The 16,167-nt window shown below is 47.0% G+C and overlaps 1 protein-coding gene across 1 annotated transcript in view; it reads left to right on the forward strand.

The window, feature by feature from the left end:
- The first annotated feature begins 607 nt into the window (after nt 1-607).
- The window catches only part of DEGS1 (delta 4-desaturase, sphingolipid 1), a 30,335-nt gene continuing 14,775 nt past the window's right edge, over nt 608-16,167 (forward strand). Inside the window, exon 1 of the mRNA XM_068279678.1 lies at nt 608-743. Coding sequence (XP_068135779.1) covers nt 662-743 — 82 coding nt within the window. The 5' untranslated portion in view covers nt 608-661. The remainder of the gene's footprint in view (nt 744-16,167) is intronic.

A 16,167-nucleotide genomic window follows, 5' to 3' on the forward strand; every position in this document is an offset into this window, starting at 1 on the left:
ATGGACAGAGGGCAGGGAGTGGACAGAGAAGGGAGGAGGGACGAGCAGAGAGCAGAAATGTTTGCACGTAATACCCACATGCTGAAGTCATATGCTTTACATATATTTCACCTATATGTTCATCTGTACACTTTGAAAGAAAAGGTCGCACAGTGAAAGAAAGCATTCCCAGAAGATAAGTGCAGCTGTTTAGTGCCGAGTGCAGGAGGATTATATTGCCTTTCAATCACAGTGTCTGCAAAGTTACTGAGCTGTGCTGAGCCAAAAGCTTCCCATGTGATCACTGTGCAGCAGTACGGAACAGCCAGCCTATAATGGGCAGCACGTTATAGCCAGTATGTGTGCTCTACACATATCTGGCAGTGGCACCCATGTCCCCTCTCTCTCATCTACCTGTGGCTGTGCAAGGCTGGCTCCCTTCTAACAGAGCGATCCATCTCAGCTCTGCTTCCAGGACCCCGCTGCCCGCTGAGAGGGGGCGTGTCGCTCCTGGCCCCGCCCCTTTTGCGATCCGAATCGTTCATTTTGATGATTTGGATGATCGACTCATAAAATAGATTCGGATCAAAGATCCGAATCGTTCATGATCCGGACAACACTACTCGGTATAGCGGGAGCGCGCGCTGCGCAGAGGAATCAGTCCGGCGCCGAAGCTGCAGCTATGGGCAACAGGGTGGCCCGCGAGGACTTCGAATGGGTGTATACCGACCAGCCGCACGCCGACCGGCGCAAGGAGATCCTGGGTAACGTGCTGGAGGGGATGACATGGGGGGAAGGGAGAGGATGACATGGGGGGAAGGGAGAGGATGACATGGGGGGAAGGGAGAGGATGACGGGGGGGAAACCATTACTTACTGCCCGCCCTGTGCCTGCTGGAGTCCGCTCCCTTCACCCTATATCCATCATACTGCATGTGCCTAGGCAATGTCCTGGTGTAATAGGGAGATAAGGGAGTGCAGGCGCTTCATGCACATGTTGTATTTATACTTTTTCATAGATGTCTCATTGATTATCTCTAGTGTAAACCAATTTAGGGGAAAGTTAACACATCAGCATGTTTTGGGTGAGCCTGCTGGAGGAAGAGGCACACTGCATGCAGAAAGTGGCTAAACTTCAAACCTGGAACTCTAGCACCGTTAGTCTAAAGGTGGGTACACACATCAGATAAAAGTCTTTGGAAAATGAAAGATCACAGACCAATTTTACCCCCTTCCATGTAGTATGAGAGCCATACTCTACACAGTCTGTTCTATTGAGCTGAAATCTCCATCAGATAAAAATCTTTGCAAGATGCTGAAAACAAAAATGCTGCACACATTCAACAGATCTGTTCCTGCAAAATGCATCCATAGTCTATATCATCTGCAGATCCTCATACACACCTTGTTTAACAGACATTCATCTGCAGATCTGACAATCATCTGCAGATCTAAAGACCCATGCTTGTGGATCTGATCTGCAGATGAATGTCTGTTAAACAAGGTGTGTATAAGACCTGCAGATCTCAGACTATGAATGCATTTTGCATAAATGGATCTTTTGCTGGTCAGATCTTTTGCAGATACTGATCTGTTGCTTGTGTGCAGCATCTTGCAAATATATTTTTATCTGATGGGGAGTTCAGCTCAATAGAATAGACTGTGTAGAGTATGCTCATATACTACATAGGGGGTAAAATTGATCTGTGATCTTTCATTTTCCAAAGACTTTTATCTGATGTGTGAACCCACCTTTAGTGTAAGCCATGTATCCACCAGATAATTGATTTATAAAGTACTGTCATCTTCTGCCACTCTAAATTACTCATTTTACAAACAAGTGAGGTGGACCGAACAAGAGTAATACAGTTCTATAGCGCATGGAGGGAGAAGTGCACACACACAAAATGTCCGTAATACAAGTATTCCATGGTACAATAGGAGAGAGGGTCCTGCTCATTCAACTTACAGTTGGGGCTAATAGGTGGATTCAGAAAGTAAAAGCTGGATAGCTGTTAGAGAGAATACTGCTTGCATTTTACCGAATAGGCAAGGATAAGAGATGGGTTGATATGCTCTTAATAATTTTGTTTTGATGCAAACATTTTTATGTACATGTGTAAATGACTACCGCCACCTTGTCACTTCTCCCATTCGCATCCAAATTACTTGAATGCAATATACATGCTGAACTAAGCCATTCTTTATATGCTAACTCCCTGCTTGATCAGTTCTAGTCTAGCTTTTGCTCTAACCACTCCACAGAAACAGCCCTTGCTAAAGTGTCCAATGATCTTCTTATTGCTAAATCCAAAGGCCATTATTCCATACTCATCCTTCTTGATCTGTCATCAGCGTTTGATACGGTTGACCACACTTTACTCCTACAGATACTTTCATCTATAGGTATAGAGGGCCTCACTCTTTCCTGGATATCTTTCTATCTCTCTGGAAGGTCTTTCACAGTCTCTTACTTGGATCAGATCTCATCTTTTATCTGTGGGGGTACCTCAAGGCTTTGTCCTTCCCCCCCCCCCCTCCTCTTTTCAATCTACAAACAGTCTTGGTAACTTTATCAATTTATTTCAGTTTTAATACCACTTGTATGCAGACAATACACAACTGTACCTCTTGGCTACAGACCTTAAAGTGTACCTGAGCCAAAGCTCTGTTGCAAAATCAGAAAACTTACCTAGTCACATCTGGCTTTGGCGTGGCTTAGGTTCAATTTAACTCCCTGCTCACACATGTGCCTGACTGTTTGTCTGCTATATCCTTTTTCATGAACTCTCGCTTCTTAAAACATAATGGCCTCGATTCATAAAGCATTCCCGCATTCGGAAATGCAAAAAAAACGCTCACTTTACCGACCACACACCAAAATATGCATTCATAAAGGCTTTTTCCGCATGAAAAGCCGACATTTGCGAGCAGAGTGATCAATCACCGCCTTGCGCGGTGATTATCACAGCAACAGTAACAAATGTCAATTCATAAAGATTAGAGGTAGCGGTATGCGGACGGGTATTACCGCTACCTCTGATGTGGCGAGAAGCGTGCGGAATCCGTTGCAGTGAATGGGACAGACCTCCCAAGCAGCTGCAGAGAGAACACCGCACGGAGGGATTCCGCCTGCTTCCCCTGTTTCCGCACGTCTCCCGACAGCCTAACGCCTGCCTACAGCGGAGTATCTCCGCACGTATATCACAAGTAGCTAAATTTTTATGAATTACCACCCTGAAGGCGGAAATACCGACAGCGGTGTTTCCCCGCTCGACTTTCCCCGCTCGCAGGCAGTTTTATGAATCGAGGCCTTTATGAGTAAAACAGAACTAATCTTTCCACAGTCTCTGTCCAATTCTCTACCTGGTATAACAATAAATGTTAACACCCCTATAACTTCAGTTCCCAAAGCACGGTGCTTAGGCGTAATATTTGACTCCCCTCTCTCCTTTATTCCGCGCATTCACTCTCTAACCAGCTCCTGTCATCTTCAATTCAAAAACATATCTTGCATCCGACCTTTTTTTCACTCTGGGCACAACTTAAATGTTAATACATGCTCTTATTCTATCTCGTCTGGACTATTGTAACATACTACTTTGTGGACTACCTTCTAACAGATTGGAACCACTCCAGTCAGTACTGAACTCAGCTGCTCGTCTTCATATTTCTTCCCACTCTTCCTATGCGGCTCCTCTCTGTCAAGCTATTCATTGGCTACCATTTAACCAGAGGATCCAGTTTAAACCTACTAACCTACAAAGCTCTCCACAATCTCTCCCCCATACACATCCTCTTTGGTTTCCAGATACCAACCCAACCGCAATCTCAGATCTGCATATGACCTTCTATTGTCCTCTTCTAGAATCGCCTCCTCGCATTCACGCATACAAGATTTCGCACGTGCTTTACCCCTGCTTTGGAATCCTTTGCTACAACACATCTGTTACTCCCCAACCTTTTGATGTCTTTAAAAATGCCCTCAAAACTCACTCTGTCATACGCTCTACCTCAGGCCAGTTCATCTTTTGACCTCTGGCTAAGTTGTACTTACTAGCAGATAACTTAAAACACTGCCTCTAGGTATGAATATTGTATACTATCCCAACTTTGTCATTCTGTCACTATTACCGATTCTGTACTTTGTACTGATTTTTGTACCCCATGTTTGGGGTACATGTTTTATGGTGTATTACATTGTCTGTATTTTTTACAGCCTGCTTACTTCCAGGGGTGTAACTAGGCTTAATAGGGCCCCCTGCAAAAATTATAGCATGGGGCCCCTTTTGTCCCCGAATCCCACAGGATTGGGAGCCGGCGAACGGCAACAGAGTGTTCTGCTGTGATGCAGCCTCTGGAAGCAGGAAAAAATGACACATGCTCCTGCACATGGTTTTTGTGAGTAAATGGGTATGTTTCTTTGCTAACTGGTTGCACTTGAGGTTGGGGGGAGTGAGGTGGAGGGGCCCCCCTGCTATGGCAGGGGTGATTGCTAAGCCCATGTTTGCTTCTTACTTTTTATACATCAATAATAATGTGTGCAGACTGTAATGGTATTGTCCCTGAACCAGTGATACAAGAGTGGGAAGTAGAAGTATCTCTGCTTGCTGTGTACAACAGAATACCCAGATAGCTTGGGGTGACTCAGAACCATTAGGGAAGTATAAGGGCCGAAATGCCCTCCTACTAAAAGCAAAGGAGAAGGCAAAATATTTTGCCTTTCTGTATGCAGGAATCCATTGAAGCTGACTTTATATCTTTGTTAGAGACCGAGGTCAGCCTCAAGACTTCCTTCTCTCTATCTCATGATCTATGGGTGTGTATGTATATCCTTGGGGCAAATGCTGGCGTTCATTAGGATATGGTCCTCTGTAGCTTTACCTCTGCCAAATAGTGAACCTATTCACAGGAAAATGATCCGGCCAGAGGTGTGTTGAAAGTAGAGATGCTCAGTGAGATACTAATTCTGAGCAGATGCAGATTTTATGCAAATATATGCAGCTTGGAATCGTACCAATCAAGCAGTAGCTGAATTTGGTTGGTCCATTTCCAAGCTGCATACAATTTGCGTAGACTCATGATTATTAACCTCTTGATGTCCATTCCTTGCTGGGAGAGTTGGTTTCACTTGTGCCTTGTGTAACTTTGGGCGGTTTCACCTGAGTAGTCGGGTCTGTGTCACCCTCTGATTCACCAACACACACTTGTCGGAGTACAGCGGCTGCTCAGTGCAGAATGTTGTTCTAAGTTCAAGTGGTCTCATTGAAAGGCTTGAAGCGGTGAACTACCTACTGTGACATCACCTCATAAGAGGGCTTTGATTTTCCTTTAAGTACATGGTGAATAAGAGCTATAAGCAGCTTCCCCCCCCCCCCCCCCCCCCCAAGAAATTGTCATATATGTTTCTGATATAGTTTTACAGATTGCACAGCAATGAACCAGAACGAGTTTGTAAGAGACCAAAAAGCCTCCTTACTTCTTTTCAAAACAGAAGTTTGCCTTCTTAAAACAGAAGGCGTTTGCGATTATTCATGATTACCTCATGAGACCCTCAGTGTTCAGGGTCATGTGATCCACTTCTTTTCAGCACAGTGCTCGACTTCTGCTTAAAGGGGAACTGAAGTAAGCGGTATACGGAGGCTGCCATATTTATTTCCTTTTAATCAATACCAGTTGCCTGGCAGCCCTGCTGGTCTATTTCTCTGCAGTAGTATCTGAATAACACCAGAAACAAGCATGCAGCTAGTCTTGTCAGATCTGACTTTAAAGTCTGAAACACCTGATCTGCTGCATGCTTGTTCAGGGGCTATGGCTAATAGTATTAGAGGAAGAGGATCAGCAGGGCTGCCAGGCCAACTGGTATTGCTTAAAAGGAAATAAACATGGCAGCCTCCAAATACCTCTCTCTTCAGTTCCCTTTTAAAGGGCAGTTGAAGTTAAAGGGGGTATGGTGGTTGCCATATTTATTTCCCTTCAAAGGGACACGTAAACCTTGGGGGAAACCAGTTTTACTCACATGGGGTTTCTACCGATGTTTTGCAGTTGACCTGTGTCCGTGCCGGTACTAAACGAGCCTCTGGTCCCCTGCCGCCACTTAGTTTCGGCGACTGGCTCTGACGCCGGCCACTGCGTCTACACAGGGTGCTCCTGGCCACGGGTGCGCGATCAGTGACGCACCCAGCCAGAGCCCCGCAGGCGCAGTGGCCAGCGACAGATGTGGATGCCAACCAGATGCAGAGTAGAACTGGGCCAATCAAAAATGACGGTAAGTGCATTTGATTGCCCCAATCCCGAGGTGCCTACTGGCTGCTTTATCTGAGCAGCATGTACTGTCAATGGAGAGGGAAGGAGGGATGGCGAAGCAAGTCAGGTAAGTATGCATCCAATGGACTCAATTGTTTAGCAAGTCTGACAGGACAGATCGCAAAATGATATGCAGGGGCGCCAGCTGTGCACATACATCTAGCGATGATGGGCAGATCGACCAAGAGACAATTTCTCCCTAATCAAATCTGATCAGAGGGTATCTTTTGGCTGCCTGCCCATACACCACAGGCCTATTAACCACTTAACGACCGCCTAACGCCCATAGGCATCGGCGGGTCGTTAGTGGTATAGCATGGAAACGGCCGCTTTCCATGCCAGTTCTCGGAGGCTGTCTCCGTGAACAGGCGGAGAGCCGCTGATCGCGGCTCTCCAGCAAACTGTAAACAGGCGGGGAAGAAATCCCCACTGTTTACATCACACGGCGCTGCTGCGCAGCAGCGCCGTGATGTAGATCGGCGATCCCCGGCCTCTGATTGGCCGGGGATCGCCGGCATACGATAGGCTGAAGCCTATCCTTCAATGCGCAGGACGGAAATCCCATGGAGGGAGAGGGAGGTAAGGGGAAGGAGGGAGCGCCGAAAACGCTGCGGAGGGGGGCTTTGAAGAGCCCCCCCGCAGATCACAAACAGCCGGCGGCGATCAGACCCCCCCCCCCCCCAGCAGGACATCCCCCTAGTGGGGAAAAAAGGGGGGAAGTCTGATCGCCAAGGCTCAATCCTGATCGGTGCTGCGGGCTGGAGAGCCCACGCAGCACCGATCACTGCAGAAAGCCCTGGTCCTTAAGTGGTTAAATCTCTTGGAAATTGACCTTGTGATGCCATCCCCCACTACCTGGCCGCTGTCTCCCCAAATGTTAATGTGCCCCCCCCCCCCCCCCCTCCCGGAGCACTCAAAATCTCTCCTGTCCAGCTGCTCCTGGTCTTGTCTGCTCTTCCATGACACGCATCCACCATGTGGTGGTCACATGTAGCAAATAGCGTTTTGTGTGATGTCACACGCACGTGCCTGGCGGCACTCGAGAGAAGCAACAGACAAGACTGGGAGTCATTGCAGCTGGAGCAGGTGAGCTTTACAATGCATGGGCACCGGTTTTTCCTTACCAACCGATCAACCACATTGCCCCGAGATTCTCCAGCATGCTTGATCCCTACCAGTGTTTTCCCCAGGCTCTTTTAGCCGGGTGCTCCACCCGGCTGTCATCAGCTCACATCCTCCTATTCTGTAAGCAGAGTTGCACACAGAAGCACCAGCCCTGCATTCTCTCATCTCGCCCCACACGGCTACTTTTTCATGCCACCCGGCTGGAAAAAATTTCTGGGGAGAACACGGACTACAAAATGATTCCAGCACAAAATCGATCAAATCGTCGATTGGGCATGCTTGCTGCAGCACAGATAGATTTTCCTCCGATTTCATAAAATCCAATTCGGATGATTGCTTGAGCCACAAAATTGATAAAGGTATTTCCAACTTTAAGCCTCATACACTGTAACATTTTCCATTAGATCGACTGGTGATCTGATAGAAAATTGCATTGTGTGTAGACATCCAAATTGTTTCCAATCGATTTTGCTTTGATAAGTACCCCAAATTGATCCCAATCCGATCGGAAATTATCTAATAGATCCATCGATCTGACAAAATATTGTACCGTGTATACCCAGCCTAAGGGAGAACTGGAGTGAGAGGGATATGGAGGCTGCCATATTTACTTTCTTTTAAGAAATACTAGTTGCCTGGCTGTTTTGCTGTTACTCTGCCTCTAATACTTTTAGCCATAGACCCTGAAACAAGCATGCAGCAGATCAGGTGTTTCTGATATTTTTGTCAGATCTGACAGGATTAGCTGCTTGCTTGTTTCTGGTGTGATTCACACTATTGCAGGCAAATGGCTCAACAGGACTGCCAGGCAACTGCAACGGTATCAATATGGCAGCCTCCATATACCTCTCACTACAGTTCTCCTTTAAGATTCTCAGCCAAGATGGCGCCAAACAGCCATCTGAGCCAGAGTTTATATAACACGGCTCTGGTCTCCTGCACGGGGTGACCCTTGTGTGGCCAGAGGGCATGATTAGATGGCAAGCTGAGTAATTGAATTTCCTTGCTCGTTTTAAGCGTTCTCAGACTTTCCTGAATATGCCCTGTGATCACACGTGCTTCCCTATCTGATGCCTTCATTTGTTGGTTGAAAGTCGTATGGTTTCCTCTCTCACACAAGCTCAGTCTTGTTTCACCCGCCTTTCTCATGATTCACACGGGTAACCTTGCCATACGGTGGCTTCTCTTCCCATGGTGCTATGGAGTCTTGGTGCTGCCTTCTCTTGGGCTTTGCTTTGGAGGCTAGTCTTGGCTCAGAATCTCGTGCCCCAGAGAGCAGTATCTGCAGCTTGGCAAATGTTGTTTTTTCTGGCGTAGGATCAACTGTAATGATGACTGTGGATGTGCGACGTTGTGCAAGTCCTCTCCTGTTTGTGTGCTCAGAGTTCTGACTCGCTCGCAACATTCCAGCTTAACCAGACTTGACACAGAGCTGCAGCTTATATAGCCTTCCTGATAATGAAATGATAACATTTGTTTAGCGCTTTTTCTCCTGTCTCTCACTCGGTGAGCTGCCCTGGAGCGTTAGGGAGTCTAGCCCATGGACTCCTTACTGGCTAGGTACTGGCTCTAGCCAACATTTGACCTTGGTCTCCTGTGCCATATGTGATGCCCATAAACCAGCTAATGCTCCCTTGTATTACGGAGAGGACGGACAATGTACATTTCACACTGTGCTGCTCACCCAGAAGGCAACATCCTTTCATGGAAACCTACCTAAACTTTAATTAAAGGACCTCTGTTACGAAAATTTTAAAATTTAAAATACATGTAAACCTATACAGATCAGAAGTACATTTCTTCCAGAATAAAATGAGCCAAATTACTTTTCTCCTATGTTGCTGTCACTTACAGTAAGTAGTAGAAATCTGACATTACAGACAGATTTTGGACTAGCCCATTTTCCCATGGAGGGCTCTCAGGGCTTTCTTTTATTTTTAAAAGCACTTGGTGTATGGCAGTTGCTCTGTCCAACTGCCAAAAAAGTGTGCAGGGATGCTGGCCAGCATCTTTGTATAAATCTTTTTCAGGGACTGTCTTTATAAAGAATAAAGGCCATGCTGAGAATCCCCCATGAAGAGATGGACTAACCCGAAACCTGTCGCTTCTGTCAGATTTCTACTACCTACTGTAAGTGACAGCAGCATAGGAGAAACGTAATGTATGGCTCATTTTACTCTGGAAGTAATGTACTACTTATTTGTATGTTTCATAGTTTAGGTTTTCGCAACTGTTTCTCTTTAAAGAAAACCTGAACTGAAAATGAAAAGTCAAAATAAGCATACACAAATCATACTTACCTTCCATGTAGTCTACTCCTCAGTGTCTTTCTCCTGTCCCGCGTCCTGTTTGTTCACTGTGATCAAGGGAATTTTCCGTCCTCCATTTTGAAAATGGCCATTACCCATAACAGCTTTCTGGTCAGCACACAGTTAAACTGTAATATCGCCCACTTGAGCCATAGGGAAACATGGACATTACCTGGTACATCAGTTTTCCTCTCAGCTATAACTGACAGCAACTGATATTTTATTGACAGCAACTGATGTATTTCAGATCTGACAAAATATTGTCAGAACTGGAAGGGATTATTGGCAGAAGAAAATGGTGAGCTTCTGAGAGGAACTGGTGGCAAGGTAACTATGTAATGTTCATTTGAAGTTACCTCATGTGTTTATTTTAAATATTTTTACTCAGTACAGGTTCTCTTTAAGCTCTCCTTTGTACTGAATACATAACGCTTTTACCGGTGCACAGTGTAACCTCACCTTTGGCCAGAGCTGCAGCATCCACTTTGTTCCTTTTCTGGGAGCTTTATCTTCCTTTTTGAAAGCTACCTTGAGGACTTGAAGAAACTGTGAAAAAAAAGTTAGGTTCTCACCTACTGAGAGGGAACTGTCTGGATTCACAAGTTTTCCTCCGGGCTGTGGAGTCGGTACTAAAATCATCCGACTCCTCAGCTTATGAAACCTCAGACTCCAACTCCTACTCCAGGTGCCCAAAATTGCTCAGACTCCTCGCTCTGACTCCACAGCCCTTTTCCCTGGTGCTTGCGATGCCCCCTCATTTCACCAATGTCTACTATTTGAAATTCCATGCCTTTGAGACTCCTATGAAGGTGTCAGAAGCGCTTGCGTCCCAAGTGCTTCTGAAGAAGGGATCATGTGCTACTGCACATGTGTGAGGCTTGGACGAGCACATGCACAGTACAGACCAGGGCTGTGGAGTCGGTCCAAAAATCCTCCGACTCCTCAGTTTAGGATTCCACCGACTCCGACTCCACGACTCCGACTCCTCTAATTTGCATATTACAATTTTGTTGATTAAAAGTATGTAACATGAAATTCGTCTCTTAACTGCCAACGCTTAGGAATTTTACAAGACAACTGAAGTGAGAAGGATATGTAGACTACTATATTTATTCCCTTTAGACTAAAACTAGTCCTTGGTAAGAGTACTTGTAAAAGGTACAAACCAGAACAAAGAACATCTATCAGGCCCTAGGCAATGTAAGTGTGGGTACATGTAAGAATGATGTGCAGGTACTCTGCAGGGAAATGAGGAGATTGTAAACAGACAACACCTCTGTGTTCAATGTGCACAGCATTCTCAGTGGATCCCCTGCAGCTCTGTGAGGAGTGCATATGTAGAGTATAGTACTACTGTGTAACAAAGTAAACCTGAGACAGATGAAATTAAAGTTTTATACATACCTGGGGCTTCCTCCAGCCGCCTTCAGGATAATCAGTCCCTCGTTGTCCTCCTCCGCCACCTGGATCTTCTGCTATGAGTCCAAATACTTGAGCCAGTCAGGCGTAGTGCGCATGCACACACTCCGCCGCCAGGAGCATACTACACCTGTGCAGCACTATTGCGCAGGTACAGAATGTTCCTGGCTGTGGGAGCGGCATGCGGCCGGACAGCGCTGACTGGCTGAATTACCAGGACTCATAGCAGAAGATCCGGGTGGTGGAGGACAGCGAGGGACTGATTAGCCTGAAGGGGGCTGGAGGAAGCCCCAGGTATGTATAAAACTTTACTTTTCATCCGTCTCAGGTACCCTTTAATTTGTAGTCACCAAACCAAATTTTAACAACATATCAAATTATTTGATTTCATCAGCAAAGGGAGTGCATACATTTGCATAAATCAGCATCAATGCAGAATTATTTCCATCTCGTTGACCATCTCTATTAGTGACACAGCTACACATCAGGCTTTATTCTTACAGCATAAATGTTATTTAGTATATATGTTACGGCCAGAACCCGAAGTCTGGCCACTTCGGGTTCTGGCCGGTCAAAACGAGAAGTGGCCGGCTGATGCGGCCAATGTGCAAAATGTACCCTTATTTCGGACTTTGGCCGGCCAGAACTCGTTGTGGCTGTATGTGGCCGGCCAAGTCCCGAAGTCCTGCTCCCTCGGTTCTCCCCCCCCCCGTCCGTGTGTCCCCCCCCCCCCCCCCCCCTCCGCTGCCTGCACTAATCAAACCTCAGATCAGGGCGACCGGACTGGAGAGGCGGAGAGAGGCAAAGCGCACAAGTCACCCGCAGGACGTGAACACTTCAGTGCGGAAGCGCCTGTCATTTGGCACTTCCGCATGTGAAGTGTATAGGTCCGGGCGGGTAGCGTGCGCGCTGCTCTGCCTCTCTCTGCTTCTCCCCGCCTCTTCGGTCGCCCTGATCTGAGGTCTGTGAGTAGTCCAGGCAACTCTCCCGGCCATGCAAAGCGCACACTAAAGGCGCCCCCCCAGCCAATCAAAGCACACAAAAAGCGCCCCCCCAGCCATGCAAAGCACCTCCCAGCAATGCAAGTGCCCAGTGAAGCCCCCCCAGCGATGCAAAGTGCGCAGCCCTCCCCCCCCCCCCCCAGCCATGCAAGCACCCCCAGCAATGCACAGTTCCCAGTGAAGCCCCCCAGCCATGAAAATCACCTAGTGAAGCACCCCAGCCATGCAAAGTGCGCAGCCCTCCCCCCCCCCCCCCCAGCCATGCAAGCACCCCAGCAATGCAAAGTGCCCAGTGAAGCCCCCCCAGCCATGCAAAGTGCGCAGCCCCCCTACTTCCCCCCCCCCCACGCTGCAAAGCGCCCAGCGAGCCCCCCCCAGCCATGCAAAGCACCCCCAGCCATGCAAAGCACCCAGAAAAGCCCCCAGCCATGCAAAGCACCTAGTGAAGCACCCCAGCCATGACTAATCACCACTGTAATTTGATCTCTCCCCTGTGTCACTCGACTGCCACGGCAGAGCAGCTAATTTTAAAGCGCAGAATGATAACAAATTTGTCTGCTTCCGTTTTTTTTCCTGTGAAGGTTATTATGCTGTTGTGCATCTTTCAGAGCAGAGAGGAAGTTCCGAGTGCCATTCATGGTGACCGGACCCCCGCGATGTTCTGGGATTTGTGCGTTTTGGACTTTGGCCAACTGACTTTGGCCGTTTCTAGAACTGGCCGGCCAATGTCAGAAATTCCCAGCATTTTGGACTTTGGCCGACGTCAAATCGGCCAGTTCTAGAAACGGCCGGCCAATTCTAGAATTGGCCGATTTCTGGTTTTGGCCGTAACATATATAAAAGATTCCTGTGTACACATCATGTATACAGTCACAATCAGATATGTATATCTGACCTTAAAAATACGGGGACTGCTTTATTGAAGCAGCACAAGTAACTAATTTTGATTGGTTTATTTCATTTTTGTGGACTAAGCACAGCTATTACTGTATATATACTGTATATATACATTATTTTTAATGACTATTATCTGAGAAATAGAACATTTTATCATATTTTCTATTTTAATTACAGTTACAAATTCATTAGGAGTCGGAGTCGGTGCATTTTTTCCCGACTCCGACTCCAGGCACCCAAAATTGCCCGACTCCACGACTCCGACTCCGACTCCACAGCCCTGGTACAGACCTTCTCGTCTTTGGAAGAACCCGGGCGCGAGTACTTCCAAAGCCTTCACAAGGACTCCCGATGGTGTATTCAACCAATTGGTTGAATAGCTTCAAAGGCGGTTCATCGGTGGACCAAGGAGACTGAGAGAGGTCTGGGAAAGCTCGCAGATCCCAGAGCCTTCCCTCTAAATCCACATAGAGTATCAAACTTTTTCAATCGCCAGTTGTGAGAAGAATCGTGCTCAAAATCGCGACGTGTGCGACTCTTTCGTTCTGTTGACCTCACTTGAAGCGTAATTTTATCTGATACCAGCACAGTCTGGATTGAATAAACTTGCTTGCACAGGTCTGTTTATGGCATAATGTTCATTAATTTTTTTCTTTAAGTTGAGCTAAAGTGATTAAAGTGACAATGTGTAAGCCCTGCCCCCATCTTCTTTTATTTGGCAGATTCTGGTGGTGGGGGTTTGGGCTTCTCCTTTAATCACACTTCAGAGTGGTTTTGGGAAATTCTTTGATCTTTTAATGTGCCTTTCAAGCTTGTTCTTCTGTAATTATTTTCCTGCAGTACTTTACTGCTAAAAAGCGAGAATAGGCCGGGCAATATTTAGCAAAGAATACTTGTTATAGCTAGCCCTTTAAAGAGCATCTGTATTAAGAAGAAACCCCCCTGGGGGGTACTCGCCTCAGGAGGGGGAAGCTTCTGGATCCTATCGAGGCTTCCCTCGTCCTCCTCCTCTGTTCCAAGGCGGCAGCGATACAGCTCACCGAATGGCGGAGATGTAAATATTTACCTTCCCGGCTCCAGCGCAGGCCCGAAATAGGCGGAAATAGCCGATCCCAGTCGGGTCCGTTCTACTGCGCAGGTGCAAGTCACATGCGCTTACGCATTAGAGCGAAGAAGCCTGTGGCTAACTTGCCAGAACACTGTCAGGATGCGGTTAACAAAGTCCCAAAGATGCCCATCATGAGCCAGGCCAGCTAAGACATGAAGCGGAGGGGAGACCGGAGGGGACCAGCTGTGATCTATCCAGGGCTGTGGAGTCAGAGGTTTCATAAACTGAGTAGGAGTCATCGGATGATTTTTGAACCAAATCCATAGCCCCTGTAAAAATTAGAGTGAGTCGGAGCAATTTTGGGTACCTGGAGGGGAAGTGGGAGTCGTTGGTTGCATAAACTGAGGAGTTGGATGATTATTGTGCTGACTCCACAGCCGTGGATCTATCTGCTATACTAGCCTGCTGTGCCAGTCTGCCTTCCCTCTGCTTCTCAGCCTCCAAACACCCCCCCCCCCCCCCCATATTCTTTGTTTTTCGTTTCTCCCGCAGAGGAGCCCCTACAGAGTATAGTGGCACACTCACCTGTCACCTCCCCGTACTTGTACTTTGTGACCGGGTGGCGAGAGCATGTAATATGCTGCTGAGTCCTGAAGTACGGGCACAGGGAGATGAGGGAAGCACACAGGAGTGAGCGCAGCGGCTGGGTAGCTAAGTGTGCTTCACTTCACTAATACCATCAGGAGCACTAGGAGAAATGTTAGCGAGGGGGGGGGGGAGGGGTCACCAGCTCCAGACCCCCGACCCCCTGCATAGATACTGCCCCCTTTCAACCACCCAAAAAAATCCTGTCCAGTCTGTAATGTCGAACGATTTGGGCCGGAGATTTATTCAAATTCCGATTGTGCGACATGTTGGGGCATGGATCTTTGGCAGATTCGATCACATTGTTCTAATGAAACAGAGCATCAGTAGTTCCACATATTTTAGGAGTTGGAGCACTTGCTATGGACGGCGTCTGCACTGTGTGAACCCAGCCCTGCTGCTGCAACTTGTCCTACTGTTATCTTTCAACTTTCACCCTGAAGCATGTTCACCACCATTATTTATCTTCAGCTTTCTCTTTACAGCTACAAACTAAGCCTTCCTCTTTCATTCCAGTCTCACAGCTGTTCCTGTCCTCATGCTGGAAATTAGGTTCTCCGAACAGAGATGCAAAGAAACCCAGGTAGCAAGTGTATTCTCACTGGCAACTCTATGCAGCTTGTTTTTTAGCCTGTTAAATACACTCTTTGCTTTTGATTGGCTCAGTTCCAGGTTGCATAGAATTTGCATACAAGCTGTTACTTCCCTCTGCATAAGAGATGTGTGTAAACCGATACGTCTGTGGAGGAGATGGTAGACAGACGAATTTCTGACCCGCTGTCTCAGAAGCTATGCAAGCTTTAGTTTGTGGCACAGCATAGCAAAGAAAATGTCTGCAACACCCAACGGAGCACGCTTGTCCCTCTGTTTTCACTCGCTGTTTCCCATGCACTATCGTTTTTTGCCGCGTGTGATTTTTCTGCGTTCAGTTATCTGGATTGTGGCGCAGTACATAGTAATTAGGAACGTATGCATCGTTCAGGAAACAAAGTTGAAAGTTGCCTGACTTTAAAAAGCGGGAACAAAGAGCGGACCTGAATCCCGCTCGGCCTTTCAACATGCTCTAAGGAGAGGCTGTTACAAAATTAACCATCAATATTTATTATTTAGGATGGCCGTGGAGAGTTTTGGGGTTGAGAGGAAACTGAAACCCACAGGCACAGAGGGAATGGTATAAACTCTACGCAGGTAGTTTCCTATCTGTAGTCTACACTTGGCCTCTATAAGTACATACACATGTCTGAGGTCTGTCATCCCTAAAGGACCACTATCGCGAAAAAAAGTAGGCAGTTAAAATCTGACAGAACCCAACAGGTTTTGGGCCAGTCCATCTCCTCATTTTTAAAGAGAAAGTGAACTGAAAATAAAAAGTCAAAATAACCATACACAGGTCATACTTACCTCCCGTGTAGTCTACTACTCAATCTCTTTCTCTCCTG

The sequence above is a fragment of the Hyperolius riggenbachi genome, chromosome 4 (assembly GCF_040937935.1).
Source record: "Hyperolius riggenbachi isolate aHypRig1 chromosome 4, aHypRig1.pri, whole genome shotgun sequence".
Classification (NCBI taxonomy): Eukaryota; Metazoa; Chordata; class Amphibia; order Anura; family Hyperoliidae; genus Hyperolius; species Hyperolius riggenbachi.